The sequence below is a fragment of the Ailuropoda melanoleuca genome, chromosome 8, assembly GCF_002007445.2.
Source record: "Ailuropoda melanoleuca isolate Jingjing chromosome 8, ASM200744v2, whole genome shotgun sequence".
Classification (NCBI taxonomy): Eukaryota; Metazoa; Chordata; class Mammalia; order Carnivora; family Ursidae; genus Ailuropoda; species Ailuropoda melanoleuca.
Window position 1 is genome coordinate 65555418 of NC_048225.1, and position 16625 is coordinate 65572042.

At 38.8% G+C, this 16625-nt stretch overlaps 1 protein-coding gene across 10 annotated transcripts in view; it reads right to left on the minus strand.

The window, feature by feature from the left end:
* The window catches only part of CDC42BPA (CDC42 binding protein kinase alpha), a 314468-nt gene extending 297849 nt beyond the window's left edge, over positions 1–16619 (minus strand). For all 10 annotated transcript variants that reach the window (XM_002925755.4, XM_034666613.1, XM_002925754.4 and 7 more), the window contains exon 1: positions 15856–16619. In XM_002925755.4, coding sequence (XP_002925801.1) covers positions 15856–16033 — 178 coding nt within the window. In that variant the 5' untranslated portion in view covers positions 16034–16619. The remainder of the gene's footprint in view (positions 1–15855) is intronic.
* Between the last annotated feature and the right edge of the window lie 6 nt (positions 16620–16625).

Here is a 16625-nt window from a genome sequence, read left to right on the forward strand (position 1 = left end):
TGCTTTCCCTAACTTGCTTTTTTGCTTGTTTGTCTGCTTGCTTGTATGGAGCTATGCCTTGTGCAGTAGAGGGTTTCTCCCTGGATATCTGGCAATCTTTGGTGTCCTATTCATGTTTTTCTATTCATCCCATATTAAGTATGAGAAAACGAAAAGAGGATATGAAGCTCTGAACCCCTGGGTGAAGCCCACTGAACAATGACCTTCAGTGTAGTGTGACTGCCTCAGCCCTCTACTGAAGGATCCCTGACGTCTGAGAAGACTTTTCTAATCTTTTTGGCTTTTTTTTTTTTTTTAAAGTAGGTTCCACACCCAGCATGGAGCCCAACGCAGGGCTTGAACTCACGACTCTGAAATCAAGACCTCAGGTGAAATTAAGAGTAGGACACTAAACCTACTGAGCCACCCAGGCACTTTTTCTAATCTGTCTTTGTGATAAAGGACTGTTGCCAGCATTCTGGGAGCCAAGTAGAAGTAAATAAGCATGTATTTAATCTCATTTTCAGTATGAAATGCCTACCCTAAACTATATCTAATATCACTCAACCCAGAGAACCTCTATCTTACTGAGAATAACCACTCGACTTTGGGGAGAAAAGTCTATTGTAGCCCAGTGGCACGGAGCAGGGAAGGATCTGAGAGTTCCTATTGGTTGTAAAAGTTTCAATCACTCCTCCTTATTTTAATCCCACCCACACCTCAACTTTCAGAGGTTCCTGAAGATACCAATTTCTAAGACTTTTGAGGATTTCTGCTGAGTAAACTGGGTAAATCCTCAGCTTTTACTCTTCCTGAGGATTCAATTTTCTCAGATCTGCTAAGTCAGTTATCACTCATCTGCCCACTTTTCAGCTTCCATCACTTCACTGCTACAGTACCTCTCCTGTTTTTCTCATCTCTGAAGGTTTCTGACTTTTTAAGAAATCCCTTCACTATAGTTTTAGGAGACTGTAGAAGAGAATGAAATTATATTTGTGTGTTCAACTCATAATCTCCAGACCATAAAGTTTTTAGTAGACACTGTGCAGATAAGATTAAACACATCCTTAACGTAAGAAAATTTTACCTTGAAAAGTTAAAAATCTGATTTTATCTTATTCCTTAAGATAAGTAGCACCCTCTTCTCCTTATCTTCACCCCATGAGATACTTGTTTACAGACTGTCAACTGCTAAGGGAGGGGATTATAAACCACTACTTATAAGAAATCACTTCTGAAATAAAACATAAATCAGTGAGAAAAGAAGTCCCTGACATACAAAAATATGATTTTCATGCAATGCTTTAAGATCAAATCTATTGCTTTCAGCCTTGTCTATAAGCAAGTATAATGGCATTATTCATTCAACCAACACTACCAAACGCCTACTATGTGTCATGTATACTAGGATGGGGAGGGTGTTATAGAAGATGAGTTTCCAAATCAACCAATGAGAGAAAAGTCATGGAACAGTCAAAGATGTACCTTAATCAGAAGACACAACACTTCATCATAGCTGGAGCAAAAGGTGAGTGTGGTACAAAAGGGCAACACGAGAGAATCGGGGGTGGGGGGGCGGTGATGGAACTACTTTGCATCTTGACTGTGCTAGAGGTCTACATTTGTCAAAACTCACAGAATATACACCAAAAAGAGTAAATTTCACTACACATGAATTTTGCCAAGAATTTTGTAAATTTTTTAAAGGTGAGGGAAACCTGGGTGGCTCTGTCGGTTAAGTATATCTGCCATCAGCTCAGGTCATGATCCCAGGGTCCTGGGATCAAGTCTCTTATCAGGCTCCTTGCTTGGTGGGGAGCCTGCTTCTCCCTCTGCCCCTCCACCTGCTCATGCACACTCTCTCTCCCTCTCTGACGAAAAACAAAAAATCTTTAAGAAAAGATAAAATTTTTAAAGGTAAGAATGGGAAATAAATACAAAGAAAATTATACACACACGCCATTAGGTGGGGGAAGATCAAAGTAGGCACGGGTGGGGACAGAAACCACGGTGGACCAGAGGAGGGTGCTGAAGGCTAAACTACCTGAAAAGGATGTCCACATAAAAGGGCTGCATGGGATCACTTCTGGGATATTCTTGCCAAAGACGTATCATCAAGAGGAAACAAGCCCAAATTTAGGGTTTACTACAAATGCTGCAAAGTAACTGGCCAATAATCTTCAAAAGTCTCAGTCATGAAAGTTTAGGAAAATCTGAAGACCTAGTCCAGACTGAATGAATACTAAAAGGCATAACATCCAACTGCAACATGTGATTCTCAACTTTTTCTATAAAAATATCAGCACAACAAAACTTAAATGTGGTCTAAAGATGAGATGATAGTAACACGTCAATGTCAATTTCTTGATTTTAATAGTTGCACCTCAGTTATGCAAAAAAAAATACAGAAAATACACATGAATGTACTTGGGGAGGATAGGAAATCAATAGGCAATTTACTCTCAAATGATTCAGAGGGAAGAGCTGTACTGCGCTTGCAATTTTTCTGTAAGTTTGACATTGTTTCAAATTTGTGTTATTTAAGTGATGAAAAGATCAGGAAAATAGACAAAGACTGTATCATTAAAAATTCTGCATGCCATGCTAAGGAGTTTAAATGTCATTCCAAAAACTTCTAGTAGTCATTGTAGGAGATTAAGCAGGATGTTGACATGATCAAAGGATCATGTTGTGTTTTTTAAAAATCCATCTATTAAACAAAAGCCCTGGGGTGCCTCAGTGGCTCAGTCAGTTAAGCACCTGCCTTTGGCTCAGGTCATGATCCCAGGGTCCTGGGATCGAGCCCTGCATCAGACTCCCTGCTCAGCAGGGGAGTCTGCTTCTCCCTCTCCCTCTGCACCTCTCCTTCTGCTCCTCCCCCTGCTCATGCTCTCTTGCTCACTCTCTCTCAAATAAATAAATATTTTAAAAAATAATAAAATAAAATGAAATAAAAAATAAATAAAAGCCCTGGGTTAGATTCACAATATTTTCAGGTTAGGGACACATGTAATAATGAGGTTACAGATTATTTAGCATTTAATGGAGAAACAAAGGCATGATTAATAACGTAAGATCCAGGAATGGGATCCATTTAGATATGTTTAATACAGGCAAATCAGCTGAGCCAGATACCCACAGAAGTTGAATAAAATCAGGATAACCCATACTTACTTGAAATTACCACAGGAACACAGGCTAAAGAAACAAAAATGATCACACTTAATCATAACCTCATGCAATGTAACTCAGCAAGGACTCCTGGAGAAAACTGTTAACTTAGCGTGCATCAGTCAGAAATGGGGTGACACATTACAAAGGCATGCGGCAAAAAGGCAGAAATAGAAATCACCCTAGACTTGCAAATATTATTGTGGTTTTAACCATAAACTCCAGGAAAATCTTTATAAGCATGAAGCACAGAGCTTTATTACATCATACCCGTATGTCAGCTTGACTACATACCTGAGCTTTCAGTCTGTTTTTAAATGCTTCTTAGTTATAATTTTTGGTCAGGGCAAGGCCACACTTAGCTAGCATTACAATCTTAAAGTAGGGCTTTAGCCACTGCAAGCTTTTCCTAATCTTTTTAAATATTTTTTAAATCTTAGGACAGATGTAAATGCTTGACTGTTGTTAATAAAGCAACTTGGGGCATTAGCCACTCCCAGTAAACCAGATATTTAAGGATGGGATTCCAGCTACAGCAGAACAACTGTGCAGAGTACCAAACCCTCATCAAGTCTGATTAGCTTTGTCCTATTTCCCAACAGCCACGACAATCTCTCGAATTCTGGACCAATGCAACGGTTAGAGAGGTAGCTGGACTAAAAAATGATCAAGCTCTACTGAAAACAGAATTGACTAGGTTAAGCAGGAGCATCTTCGCAAACCAGGAACTGCACACATAAACTCAAAGGCATGTATCAAGTCTTACTGTCCTTTGTAAACACACATCCATCCACCCAGCGCAGAACTCCTCACTCACCTAATAAAGACCACAGCTTCTAGGTGCTGCAAAGGGCAGTGCTAAAAAATGTTAAGCAGAGAAAGGATAAAGTCAAGTCATTCAATCCTCCACCTTTGGAGTCTGATGTAAATTGCAATGATAAGCAAAACACTACATGATAGATTTCAATAACAACCTTCAGTCACATGACCAGCTCCAAGGCTCTGATATGGCCCACGGAGTCTCAGCCTACACAGGCATTTCCCAGTCTGTCAACGTTCCTTACAAAAAGAGTTCAAAAGACAAATGAGTGAGCCAAATTCTAGGTAAAACAAGGTTAAAGAGGTTTCTGTACAGCATAACTTTTAAAAAACCTTTACTCTGACCAAGAGATTTGTAATACCAAAGATGCGATACAACTATTTCACAATCTTATATATTCACTGAGCTCTTAATCTTCAGAATACTCATTTATAGCCCTTGAAATGTAGCTGAGAAAACACTAGTGGACACTGTTCATTTTCTTCCTAGTTACTGCTAGACCGCGCCATGGACTTAGAGGTGCTGCATAACCGTTAGTCCACACAAAGTCCTAAGTGAACAACTCATCAATGACCTTTCATGACTATTTTCATCTTCTGAGTCGACGTCTAAAACTCTACCACTCACTTGCAGATTGGAGCTATATAAATATAAAAACAAAACATAGCTAGCCATCTAATAATATTTGCTGTTGGTGATGCAAAGAATGGGTACTGGCTTGATACTTGCCAAAAAACAATTAATAACAAGATGTTCAATGCAAAATATCTTGTTCTAAAAGAGGGAATAAAATGCTGTTTGCATAGTCACATAAGGAAAGACATCTCAAATACCAAAGTAATTTAAATAAAACATTATGAGTTAAGAGATGACTATTTTTTTTTAAAGATTTTATTTATTTATTTGACAGAGAGACAGCCAGCGAGAGAGGGAACACAAGCAGGGGGAGTGGGAGAGGAAGAAGCAGGCTCATAGTGGAGGAGCCCAATGTGGGGCTCAATCCCAGAACGCTGGGATCACGCACTGAGCCAAAGGCAGACGCTTAACAACTGTGCCACCCAGGCACCCCAAGAGAGGACAATTTCTTACTGATGAAATACATCCTAGTATCAATACAGCTATACATTCCAATTAAACTTAACCAAAAAAAAAAAAAATAGTATTTTAGTTCTTCCCTTATCATAATGGTAGACAAAAACTTAGGACACCAGAAAAAAGGGGTGCCTGGGTGGCTTAGTCAGTTAAGCGTCTGTCTTTGGCTCAGGTCCTGATCTCAGGGTCCTGGGATCAAGTCCCGCATCAGTCTCCCTGCTCAGCGCCAAATCTGCTTCTCCCTCGCCGAATGCCTCTCCCCCCACCATGCTCTTTCTCTCTTTCAAATGAATAAATAAAATCTAAAAAAAAGAAAAAGAAAATATCAATCACCAGAAAAGCAGAAAAGGAATAGACCTAAACCAACTTTCAACCTTTTGCAAAATAAGCTATTACTGTTAGGCCCACTTTTTCACAGATAAGACAGACTTAGAGAGGTTCAGTAACTTGCTTAAATCATCCAGCCAGTAATCAAAGGAGTCAGTCTGAATCCAAAGCCCCTACTCTTTACCAGTACATTTGTTTAGGAAGGAATATTTCAGGTTGAGGTATTCCACTTGTAGATCTTCACCATGGAAACTCTAAGTAAATTTAATTAAGCTTTATCACTATGAATAGAGCAAACAGAATAGGTGGGGGGTTTTTTCACTGATTAAGCCTACAGTGATGTTTAAGCAATTTGAAATAAAACCGAAAGTTAAATGACTGCACATGACTGAACTAATTCACATGTATTCTTAAAAGACTGTTTTCATCCGCACAAGTAGTACTTTCAAGCATAATTAGATTGGGGGACAGAAGAACAGTGCTGATGGGGAAAAGGGAAAAATAAATGTGTATCAGAGTGGAGAAGAAAAGCTAATTAATTTGTCCCCCTATAAGCGATCTGTCTTTAAATAATCAAATTGAATTATCCTCTAGTCTTATTATCTGCCACCCTGATATCCTGGAGAAGTTTATGGTAATCACAGAGTTGCTCACGTAGGGCTGAAGCAGCACCAATTACAGCTGTCCCCCCTTATTCACGACGTATATGCTCCAGTGGCCACTGCACATAGTACAGAACCCTACACATATCTACATTCTTTCCTATACCTATGAAAAGGCTTAATTTATAAATAAGGCATAGTAAGCGATTAACAACTAATAATACAACCATTATAAAAATATGCTGTAACAAAAGTTATATGAATGTGAATGTGGTCTCTCAAAATATCTCATTGCACTGCACTAGGCCTTCTTGTGACCACATGAGATAAGATGCCTATGAGATGAGGTGATGTGAGGTGAATGTCATAGGCACCGTGACACATCGTTAAGCTACTACTGACCATCTGATGATATGTTACTTTACTGTGCTTCGTAGATATAGTTTTTTTTTTTTTAATTGAAGGTATACAGCAACATTATGTCTAGCAAGTCTATCAGCACCACTGTTCCAAAACCATTTGCTTTGTGTCCCTGTGTCACATTTTGGTAATTCTTGAAATATTTCAAACTTTTCATTATTATTATATTTGTCGTGGTGATCCAGTGAAGGGTAATCTGTGATGTTAGCTTTGTCACTGGTTAGGGGCACCGCGAACCACGCCTGGAGAAAATGGAGAACTTAACTGATCAATGCTGTGTGTGTTCTGCCTGCTCCACCAACGGGCCACTGCCCAGTCTCTGTCCCTTTCCCCGGGCCTCCCTATTCCCTGAGATGCGACAATACTGAAATTAGGCCAGTGAATAACCCTACAATGGCCTAAGTATTCCAGTGAAAGGAAAAGCTGACTGTCTCTCACTTTAAATCATAACTAGAAATGATTAAGCTGGGTGAGGAAGTCATGTTGAAAGCCAAGATATGCCAAAAGCCAGGCCTCCTGTACCAAACAGCCAACTTATGAACACAAAGAAAAGGTTCTAGAAGGAAATGACAGGTGTTACTCCAGTGAACGCATGAATGATAAGAAAGCAGAACAGCTTTACTGCTCACGTGGAGAACATTTCTGTGGTCTGGATAGAAGACGAGACAATGACCACATTCCCCTAAGCCAAAGCCTCACCCAGAGCAAGGCCCTGACTCTCTCCAACTCTGGGAAGGCTCAGAGAGGCGAGGGAGGCAGCAGAAGAAAAGTCTGAAGCTGGCAGAGGCTGGTTCACGAGGCTTCAGGAAAGAAGTCGTCTCTATACAAGTGCGAGGCGAAGCAGCACGTGCTGACGGAGAAGCTGCTGCAAGTTCTCCAGAAGCTCCAGCTGAGAGAATTCACGAAGGAGGCCACACTCCACATCAGATTTCAGTGTAGATGGAACAGCCTTACGCTGGAAGAAAATGCCATCTAGAACTTTCACAGCCAGAGAGGAGACAATGTCTGGCTTCAAAGCTTCAAAGGACCGGCTGACACTCTTGTCAGGGGCTCATGCAGCTGGTGACTTTAAGGTGAAGCCAGTTCCAGAAATCCTAGGGCCCTTAAGAATGATGCTAAATCTACTTGGCCTGTGCTCCAGGAATGCAACAAGGCCTGGACGTGGCAGCACATCTGTTTACAACATGGTTTACTGAAGATCCTAAGCCCACTGTTGAGACCTACTGCACGGAAGAAAGATTCCTTTCAAAACATCACTGCTCACTGACAATGCAGCTGGTCACCCAAAAGCTCTGAGGGAGATGGACGAGATTCGTGTTGTCGTCATGACCGCTAACACAACATCCATTCTAAGTCCACGGATCATGAATTTCCACTTTCAAGTCTTATTATTGAAAAAATACATTTTGTAAGACTACAGCTGCCATAGATGGTGATTTCTCTGATGGATCTGGGCAAAGTAAATTGAAAGCCTTTTGGAAAGGATTCACCATCCTATCTACCATTAGAACATTTGTGATCCATGGGAAGAAAACAAAATATCAGGGCTCCTGGGTGGCTCAGTCGTTAAGTGTCTGCCTTCGGCTCAGGGCATGATCCCAGCGTTCTGGGATCGAGCCCCATATCAGGCTCCCCCGCTGGAAGACTGCTTCTTCCTCTCCCACTCCCCCTGCTTGTGTTCCCTCTCTCGCTGGCTGTCTCTCTCTGTGTCAAATAAATAAATAAAATCTTTAAAAAAAAAAAAAGAAATCAAAATATCGAAATTAATAGGAGTTTGGAAGAAGTTGGATGACTTTAAGAGGCTCAAGACTTCAGGGGAGAAGTCGCTGCAGATGGGGAGGCAAGAGCAGGAGAACTAGAATCAGGAGCGGAGTCTGAAGATGGTACTGATGGGCTGCAATCTCATGATGAAACCTGAACGGACGAGGAATCACTTCTCATGGATGAGCAAAGAAAATGGTTTCTTGAGATGGAATGTACTCCTGGTGAAGATGCTGTGAAGATCGTTGAAATGACAAGGAAGGATTTAGAATATCCCATCAACTGAGTTGATAAGGCAGCAGCAGGGTTTGAGAGGACTGACTCCAATTCTGGAAGAAGTGCTCCCATGGGTCCAATGCTATCAAACAGCATCACCTGCTACAGAGAAATCCTTCATGAAAGGAAGAGTCCATCGATGAGGCAAACTAACTGTTATTTTAAGAAATTGCCACAGCTGCCCCAACCTTTGAGCGCCCACCACCCGGACCAGTCAACAGCCACCAACATGGAGGCAAGACCCTCCAGCACCAAAAAGATTGCAACTCGCTGAAAACTCAGATGATGGCTACCACTTTTAAACAATAAACCATTTTTTAATTAAGGTATGTCCTTTTTTTTTTTATTTTTAGACATAATGGTATTGCACACTTAGTAAACCACAGTACAGCGTAAACATAACCTTTATATGCACTAGGAAACCAGAAAAATCATTTGGATCAGTTTATTATGATATTTGCTTTATTGCAGTGGTCTGGAACCAAACCCTCAGTATCTCCAAGGTATACCTGTATGTATGTTTTTCTCTTTAATAAAAGGATTGTATTTTCTGGTTTCTTTAAACCACATATAGATAGGTGCTGGCACTTGAAACCCATAGCTTCACACATATCATGTTATAGGTAATACAGAAATTCCACACTAGTCCAAAAGTCTGAAACCAATAGCTTAGTTAAAACATTGTAACCTTGGATAAAACAATACTATAGTGAATTCTAAAATTGCCCAAGTCCTTGATCTTTTCCTCTTAAATATCACAAAGTAATGAATAAAACTATTTCATATAAATACTTTTGCAACATGTTAACAATTATAGTAACTAAAGCTACAAAAGATAAAGTGAGAATTTCTGTATTTATTGTGAATGCCTATACTCGAAAAGCAAGCTTAATTAGAGCAAGAAAAGGTCATACATAGTCTTCTCAGTAATTTCAAGGGCTGTAGGGGCTGATAGCACTGGCTCGTTATTTTATATCTAGTATCACTCTATAAGGTGTTTTTCCCAGGTGTAATTGTTAATCACCATCACTCTTGTACTAGACCACCATGATCAAGTTTATCTCTCAGTTCACATGACTATCACACAATAGACAATTAAAAGCTCCAAAACCACTAAAGAAAAGACAACTTACTCAGATTTGGATTCTCTCAAACCACACAGTATGCCAAAGTTTCCCAACACTGGGTGCCATACATTTTCCAGATATTCTTTAAAAAGATGGTTCTATAATCATACCAACTGTATAAATTCTAGGATAACTGGCAGTATTTCTGTTGTTTAATTTTGTTTAAAATAGTTTCCCCAAATTTATTTAGCCACATAAACATCTCCCTCCCCTCCCTTGCCACAAAGCACCTATTAATATGCCCTGGATTTCCAGAACACATTTTGAAACTAGGGATGCGGCTAGAGTGAAAACGCCCTAATTCCAAAATAGAAGCAAACAGTTCATAGGAGGAAAAAATTAAGGGGCAAACAGCAAGATGGGAGAGTGCGGAGCCAGGTCTTCAAGACTTCTGTTACCTCAAGAGCTGAAGTGCTGCTTTCCTATAGGAGCAGATAAAGCAGCACTGGGGGTTAGCCAATATAGGGCTACCCATTCCCCGTGTACTAACTGGAAAAAGGAAGTAGAAACTAGAAAGAAAGTACAGAGCAACTAGCCGGGAAGAGCAACCCTGGTGCTCTGATGGGCATGAGTGGGGAAGAGAAAGAAATCCCCTCGATCTACAAAGGAGTTTTGTATGCAGTGATAACAAAAAATAGCCATTTCTAAATCTGGGATGACCTATACTTACAGTGTGGGTCATTCAAAAACAAAAATCATTATGTAAAGAATTTCTTGACTCATTAACATACAGCGAAAGCAGCCAAGCAATTCTTGGCCACATAGCTTCCAAACACTTGAAGTCACTCCCACTGGTAGTGTCATAAGTAACAAGGGTTCAGAAAATCCATGGAACTAGCAAATCCTACTCACTTGCATCTACTCCAGAGTTCATCTGGAGGAATGGGAAGATATAACCAAAAAACTAATACCAATGCCTACAGGTCTAATGATCCTCCCTCATGTTCAACAAACTTCCAACTCTGACAATCAATGAGCCCAAAGTCAGAAAAGGAAAAATGTCAAAGAAAAGGAAATGAACTATCAAAGACTCAAAGACAATACAAAGGAGTGAAGTCAATTTCTCTGTTCACTAAGTTCTTGTAAATTAAACATACCCATTCACAGCGCAGACTTAAGTAGCAACCCAGGAAAACACTACATTCATGCTCATTTTTATCATTCATCCTTTCTCCCATTCTCCATCCCTCCTTCCAACTTTCTTGACCCACCCTAAACTACTCCTTTAAATTCTTCAGTCTGTCCCCAATTGTATCATGTGCGCTTTTTGGGGGTGGGGGGTAGAGGAACTAGGTCTACAATCATCTTGCTGTCAAACAACATATTTTAGCTTCATCTACACTCGAGTTTCAAACTTTTTGGATCCCAATCTACAGCAGAAATATAGGAAGACACAAGAGTTTTGCATGAAAATACTTATTCTTTCTAAACATGATGTCCTTAATATTTTCTATTCTGGTCTATTTAATTTTTTAAATGATGGTTGGACTTAGTAAATGGATTTTAAAATCTATCAAAACCAATAGGATAAAACACAATGAGCTACATACACAACATACCGGCCATAAGTGTGCCAAAGGAGAAAAGATTTCAAAGCAAATTTTTGACTGCCACTGAAGAGTAGTGTAAAAATATTAATTTGTACCAAGTTCTGTTCCTTTACCTTAAAATAGCCTGGGCTTATTCTGTAATATTAAGTCCCAGGAATTATGAAATATTTCATTACATTGCCAACATTATGCTATTTGTTTTTACACTGCTATACGAAGGTATGCCCTACGTATCCATATGAAAAATAAGTTCCTAAAATTCTTAAACTGTTAATCCTAACACTCACTCACAGAGCCATATATTCTTAGAAGAGAGAGACACACACAATACCATATGATTTCACTCATATAGGGAATTTAAGAAACAAAACAAAGGCAAACAGAAGCAAATAAAAAAAAACATTCTTAAACACAGAACTGGTGGTTGATTGCCAGAGGGGGGATGGAGGAGGGGGGATGGGTCAAACAGATAAAAGGGATTAAGAGTACTTTTATCTTGATGAGCGCTGAGTAATGTACAGAATTGCTGAATCACTCTACTGCACACCTGAAAATAATATAATAACGGTATGTTAACTATACTTTATTAAAAACAGAGAGAAATAGGGGCACCTGGGTGGCTCAGTCAGTTAAGTGTCTGCCTTCAGCTCAGGTCATGATCTCTGGGTCCTGGGATTGAGTGCCACATCGGGCTCCCTGCTCAGCAGAGAGTCCTCTTCTGTCTCTCTCCCTCTCCCTCTGCCCCTCCCCACTGCTCATTCTCTTTCTCTCAAATAAAATCTTAAAAAATAAAATAATTTCCTTTAAAAACAAAACAAAACCAGAGAGAAACAAAAGAGAAATGGAAGAGTAACAGCTACTACTTACTGAACATGCTCCTACCATGTACCAGCATTGTGTTAGGTCAAGAAATTCTACTTCCTCACTATCGTTCTTAGAAAAGACCAGAATATTAGATGACTAGTATAAAGGAAACAAGTGCCCAATCTGTATTTCCGATGACATTTATGACAACCCTGAGGACTTAAATAAACTTAATCATCTGTATGAAACGAACACTTTGAAAGTTTGGTATGACAAATTCTACTAACATAAACGTAGTAAGGAACAACAGCAGAAGTGAAGAACCAAGTGTCCTAGAAAAGATTCAGATCCTTCTAATCAAGCCATCATCACCTCACTTAATTGAACCACCCCTGAAAAAATGTAAATAAGCTTTAAAACTACCCCAATGAAAAGTTTAAATCACAGTACCCACTGACGTGCTCTAGTAACAAGTTTATTATCATTTAGATGTGTGTGCATACACTAAATAACCTATAAAATTATTAAAGATAACTTTAAATGAAATATTACAAAGTACAAAATTCAGAAACCATCAAAAAAGTTATCCACATACAGAGAGCCTTGCATGCTTCATTTGTATTGAGTAACATTATTTTACACCTACTCTTTAAGTTGGTAAAGAATTCCCTAAAATTCCAATTTCCCATTTCGAAGTAGAAGGTAGCCAATTCAATGAATAATGCAGTCATTTAGTCACTGCTAGCAAATTAGTTTATAATATAAACGTTATTTTTACTTCCACAACTCTACTGTAACTTATGCTAGAGTTATACTACTGACATCAAAATTACTATTTTATAAACAAACATACAAACCATTATTTCACCAGTTAAAAAACAAGGACACAAAAGTCTTTCAAACCTTACTGGGTATAACTGGAAAATATATATTATTAATTTAAGTGGTCTATGGCCTTAAGGCACTCATATCCCCTTGCTCTACCGCTCACTGCCTTAATTCCTTCTTCCTCTCTAAAACTCCATTTATTTCCTCCCTCAAGCCATCAGCTCTAGCAAGGAATGCTGCCCTCCCCCCCCCAAAAAAATATATGAGTGAAATATCATTCTTGTCATGATACTGTAATGAACAAAACATTAACTGTACCAATATAAAAGTGAAATGGACCATAACTAGCAATAAAGTGAAACTGATGGAAATGAGGCAAGGCAGACAGAACCTTGGCTGACTCCATTTTTTAAAGTAGCCTATCATCAGCATAAAAATAAAGCATAACCAGATGACACGTTCATTAATGTAAACAGCCAAACACAAATATACAGCACATAATACAGAGTATTTAACTACTACTGCTCTACTGTTGCGAACATTGGGTCTTCTAAAACTCAAACTAAAAATTGCATCATTTAACGTAAATCATAATTATCATATTTAAGCCCAACAAACGATCCCTATAAATTTCCAACACCAACTAAAAAAGTAATGTTTAAGAAATTAAATTGAGGTCATTTCATTATCTGGAAACTTCATCTGTTCTTTATATAATGTTAGATGATAAGAATAACATAGGACATGTCCCCAAAATGTAGTGATCAATTCAGACAAACAAGGCTGATCTATTCCAATACATAAATGCAGAGAACAGACTAGCATTCTTAACCTAAATTCTCAAATAACTTAAAAATAATAAATACTACTACTCAAGATACAACTTTTGACAGCTTTTCCGGTCTTAATTTTTTCTTAGTCCTTACCCAAACTTCTGCGGTTGATAACTCCCACTTTTAAGACCTCACACTTAAAAATGCCTGACTAGACACTGCCTAGCCCCACAGCGTACAAATTCCTTAAATAGAATTCTACTCTTTTTCTCTACTCCTGAGAAAAATACGAGTTGACTTGAGACTGTACATTTTTGTTATGTCATGTCAGACTTCTAAGAAGACAAAATATGAAGGATACCATTAAAACTTAACTTACTGTCAACTGTGCAAAGTCCCTGGTTTGAAATTACTCAAAATATGTTAAGAAAAATAAAGTATATTTGGCCAAATACTTATTTGACTTTTGGCTATTTGCCTTAAACTAAATATGCATAAGCAAGGCTTTTTAATAGAGATATAAGAAACAAAATCCAAGAAAACATCTTTGGTGAAACATATAAATTAATCTGGCAAAACAGCAAAATACCCTCTCGAATAAAACTACTATGTAAACTCTTAATAACCAAAAGGCAATTGAGAATATGATTTTCTCTTTTATCATAATTTTAAAATTACATTTATTACTGGTACATAGAGTTCTCCCATCATGTTGTAAATGAGAAAGAACAGGTACTAAATGACAATCGCGATCATAGACAAGAGTGTCACTATGGAACCATAGTTCAAGAACTGAAACTCTAAAAGTACCTAAACCTTTTCTTTAAATTTTCAAAAGAAATACAAAAATTAAAAAAAAAAAACCAACCCTCTGAATTTAGGAAACATGGAATGTAAAGCAACAAAAGTTTTATAAAATATTTTACTCTACACATAAAAATAAAAGACATACGAAGCCAGTACCAAAGTCAATCAAAATTGTCTCACTCTTAAGAGAGAAGATGGTTTAGAATTTTTACATTCCTAGTATGAGCCTGGTAGTCTGTAAAAATCATCCCATTCACATTTATAAATACACGCACACACATTTTTAAAACACCTCATGACATCAAGTTGCTAGAAAACTGATACCGGCAAGTTGGATAAAGTTATTATACAGGCCATCTTGAATAAGTTATTTACCTGACAAACTAATTTTTAATAAATTTCAAAGCAAAAAAATAAACGAACGAAATAATCACCACTTGACTTTTAACTTCAAGACAATAAAGCTTTACTTGGGAACAAAGACATTTTAGGACACTTTCCAACAAACTAAAATTATTAATTTTCCAAAGGTACGAAACACTTCTTTAGCTAATACCCCTCAAGAGCTAATGTACCGACACAGGTGTGGGTGGTGATGTGTGTTTTCCCAACAGAGAGCCGCTGGATGTTGGAACGTGCTCTCCTATAACACGGGAAGCAGAACTTAAGCCAAGCCTTCAAGCTTGAAGGTCACATGGAGCGTCCGCGTTCATCTCTGATCACACTACAGCCGGTCTTCTAAATCACATCTCTATTTAGGGAAACGGAGACAAAAATCTAACCGGTCTAGATCTGCATTAAATTTATAGTCCGTCTAACCCTCAAGTGGGAGCTGTTCCCAGACATCCTCCACCAACTACTATCACAAAATTTTTTAACTATTATGTCATGCTATCTTACAAACATGACAATTTTTGGAAAGTCCATGTTTAGTAGCTTCCTTTGCTTGGACCATATGGAGATGAAATAAAACTCCAGCGATCACCACCTTCCAGTTCCTGTTGACCTGAGACATGTCACTATCTCCTCCCATTTCAAGAGTGATTTCCAAAGCCTGGGAAGGAATGTTTCCACCAATAAATACCTTTCAACTGAATGTGCATTATTCCGCCATGCGTTAGGCAACTGTGAGCAATAAGCCATTTTGCTCATCACACAATTATTCAAAAATCTCTTACTGTTGACCTCAAAACATAAGTTCTTCCTCCTAAATTCCACATTAAGTCAAGGCAATAATTGAGTAGCACAGTTTTACCCTTGGGGAAATACCTACCAAAAACTTAACAACAAAAATGTTGAATAACTGGTATCTATTCCTTCACTGTACATACATTTAAATGGACGTACCATATCCATTATGTATTTAAGTCTATGTTATAAATATATGTTACACGGACCACCTATCTGCCTATCTATATACTGATGACAGAGTCCACAGCTTACTCATAACTAACTCCCCTGCAACAATTAAATCCCAATGCCCACCAAAAGGGAGCTTACTGAAAAACACAGACTCACCCCATTCCAGGTATTCAAGAATGTTCTTCTCTCTTCGCAGCGGAGAATTATTGCATTCATCATAAAGACAGATGAGTATATCCAGCAGCGTCTCCACACTGAAGCATTGCCCATTGGTCTGAGCGGGCCCGTCCAAAATGAACTGCTCCAACTGCCTCAAACGCACTTCCCCGGACATGTTTCCTTCAGGGTCCGAAGCTTCTTCCTTCAATGAGTATTTCGGTTTGCACTACGAGTATCTGATCCTAAATTTTGAAAGGTGCGGTTTTAAAAATAAACCCCTCGTCCTGCACACGACTGTCATGCACGGCCGGTGCTGAATGACACCCCGACACGCCAGGAAGCCCCCTTCACCGAAGCGTCTTCGATCCCTCACAGATGCATGTATTGGGAGGAAAAGTTACCATAAAATAGATCTTCAATACATCTTAAAAAGAATAATACAATTAAGTCGTATATTTAAATAAAATAATAATTAAAAGTACAGCGAACCAAAGTCAGGACTTCTTTAAAAAAAGAACAACAAGAACAAGAAAACAACAAAATACAACTCTTCTCCTTCATTCAAAATTCAACTCGTGCAACACAATCCCGCAACGAATCCGGCTGCATCATTAATGAATCGGGTCCGATCCGCATCAGCAATTCACTTCCCGGGAAGGAGGAAGACGGAAAAGGGAGGAAAGCCCCAGAAGGTACATGGGGGAGGGAAAAGCACGGCGCTGCTGCAAAGGCTGCCGCCCGCCGCTGGGAGAGCGCCCCGGCGGCGG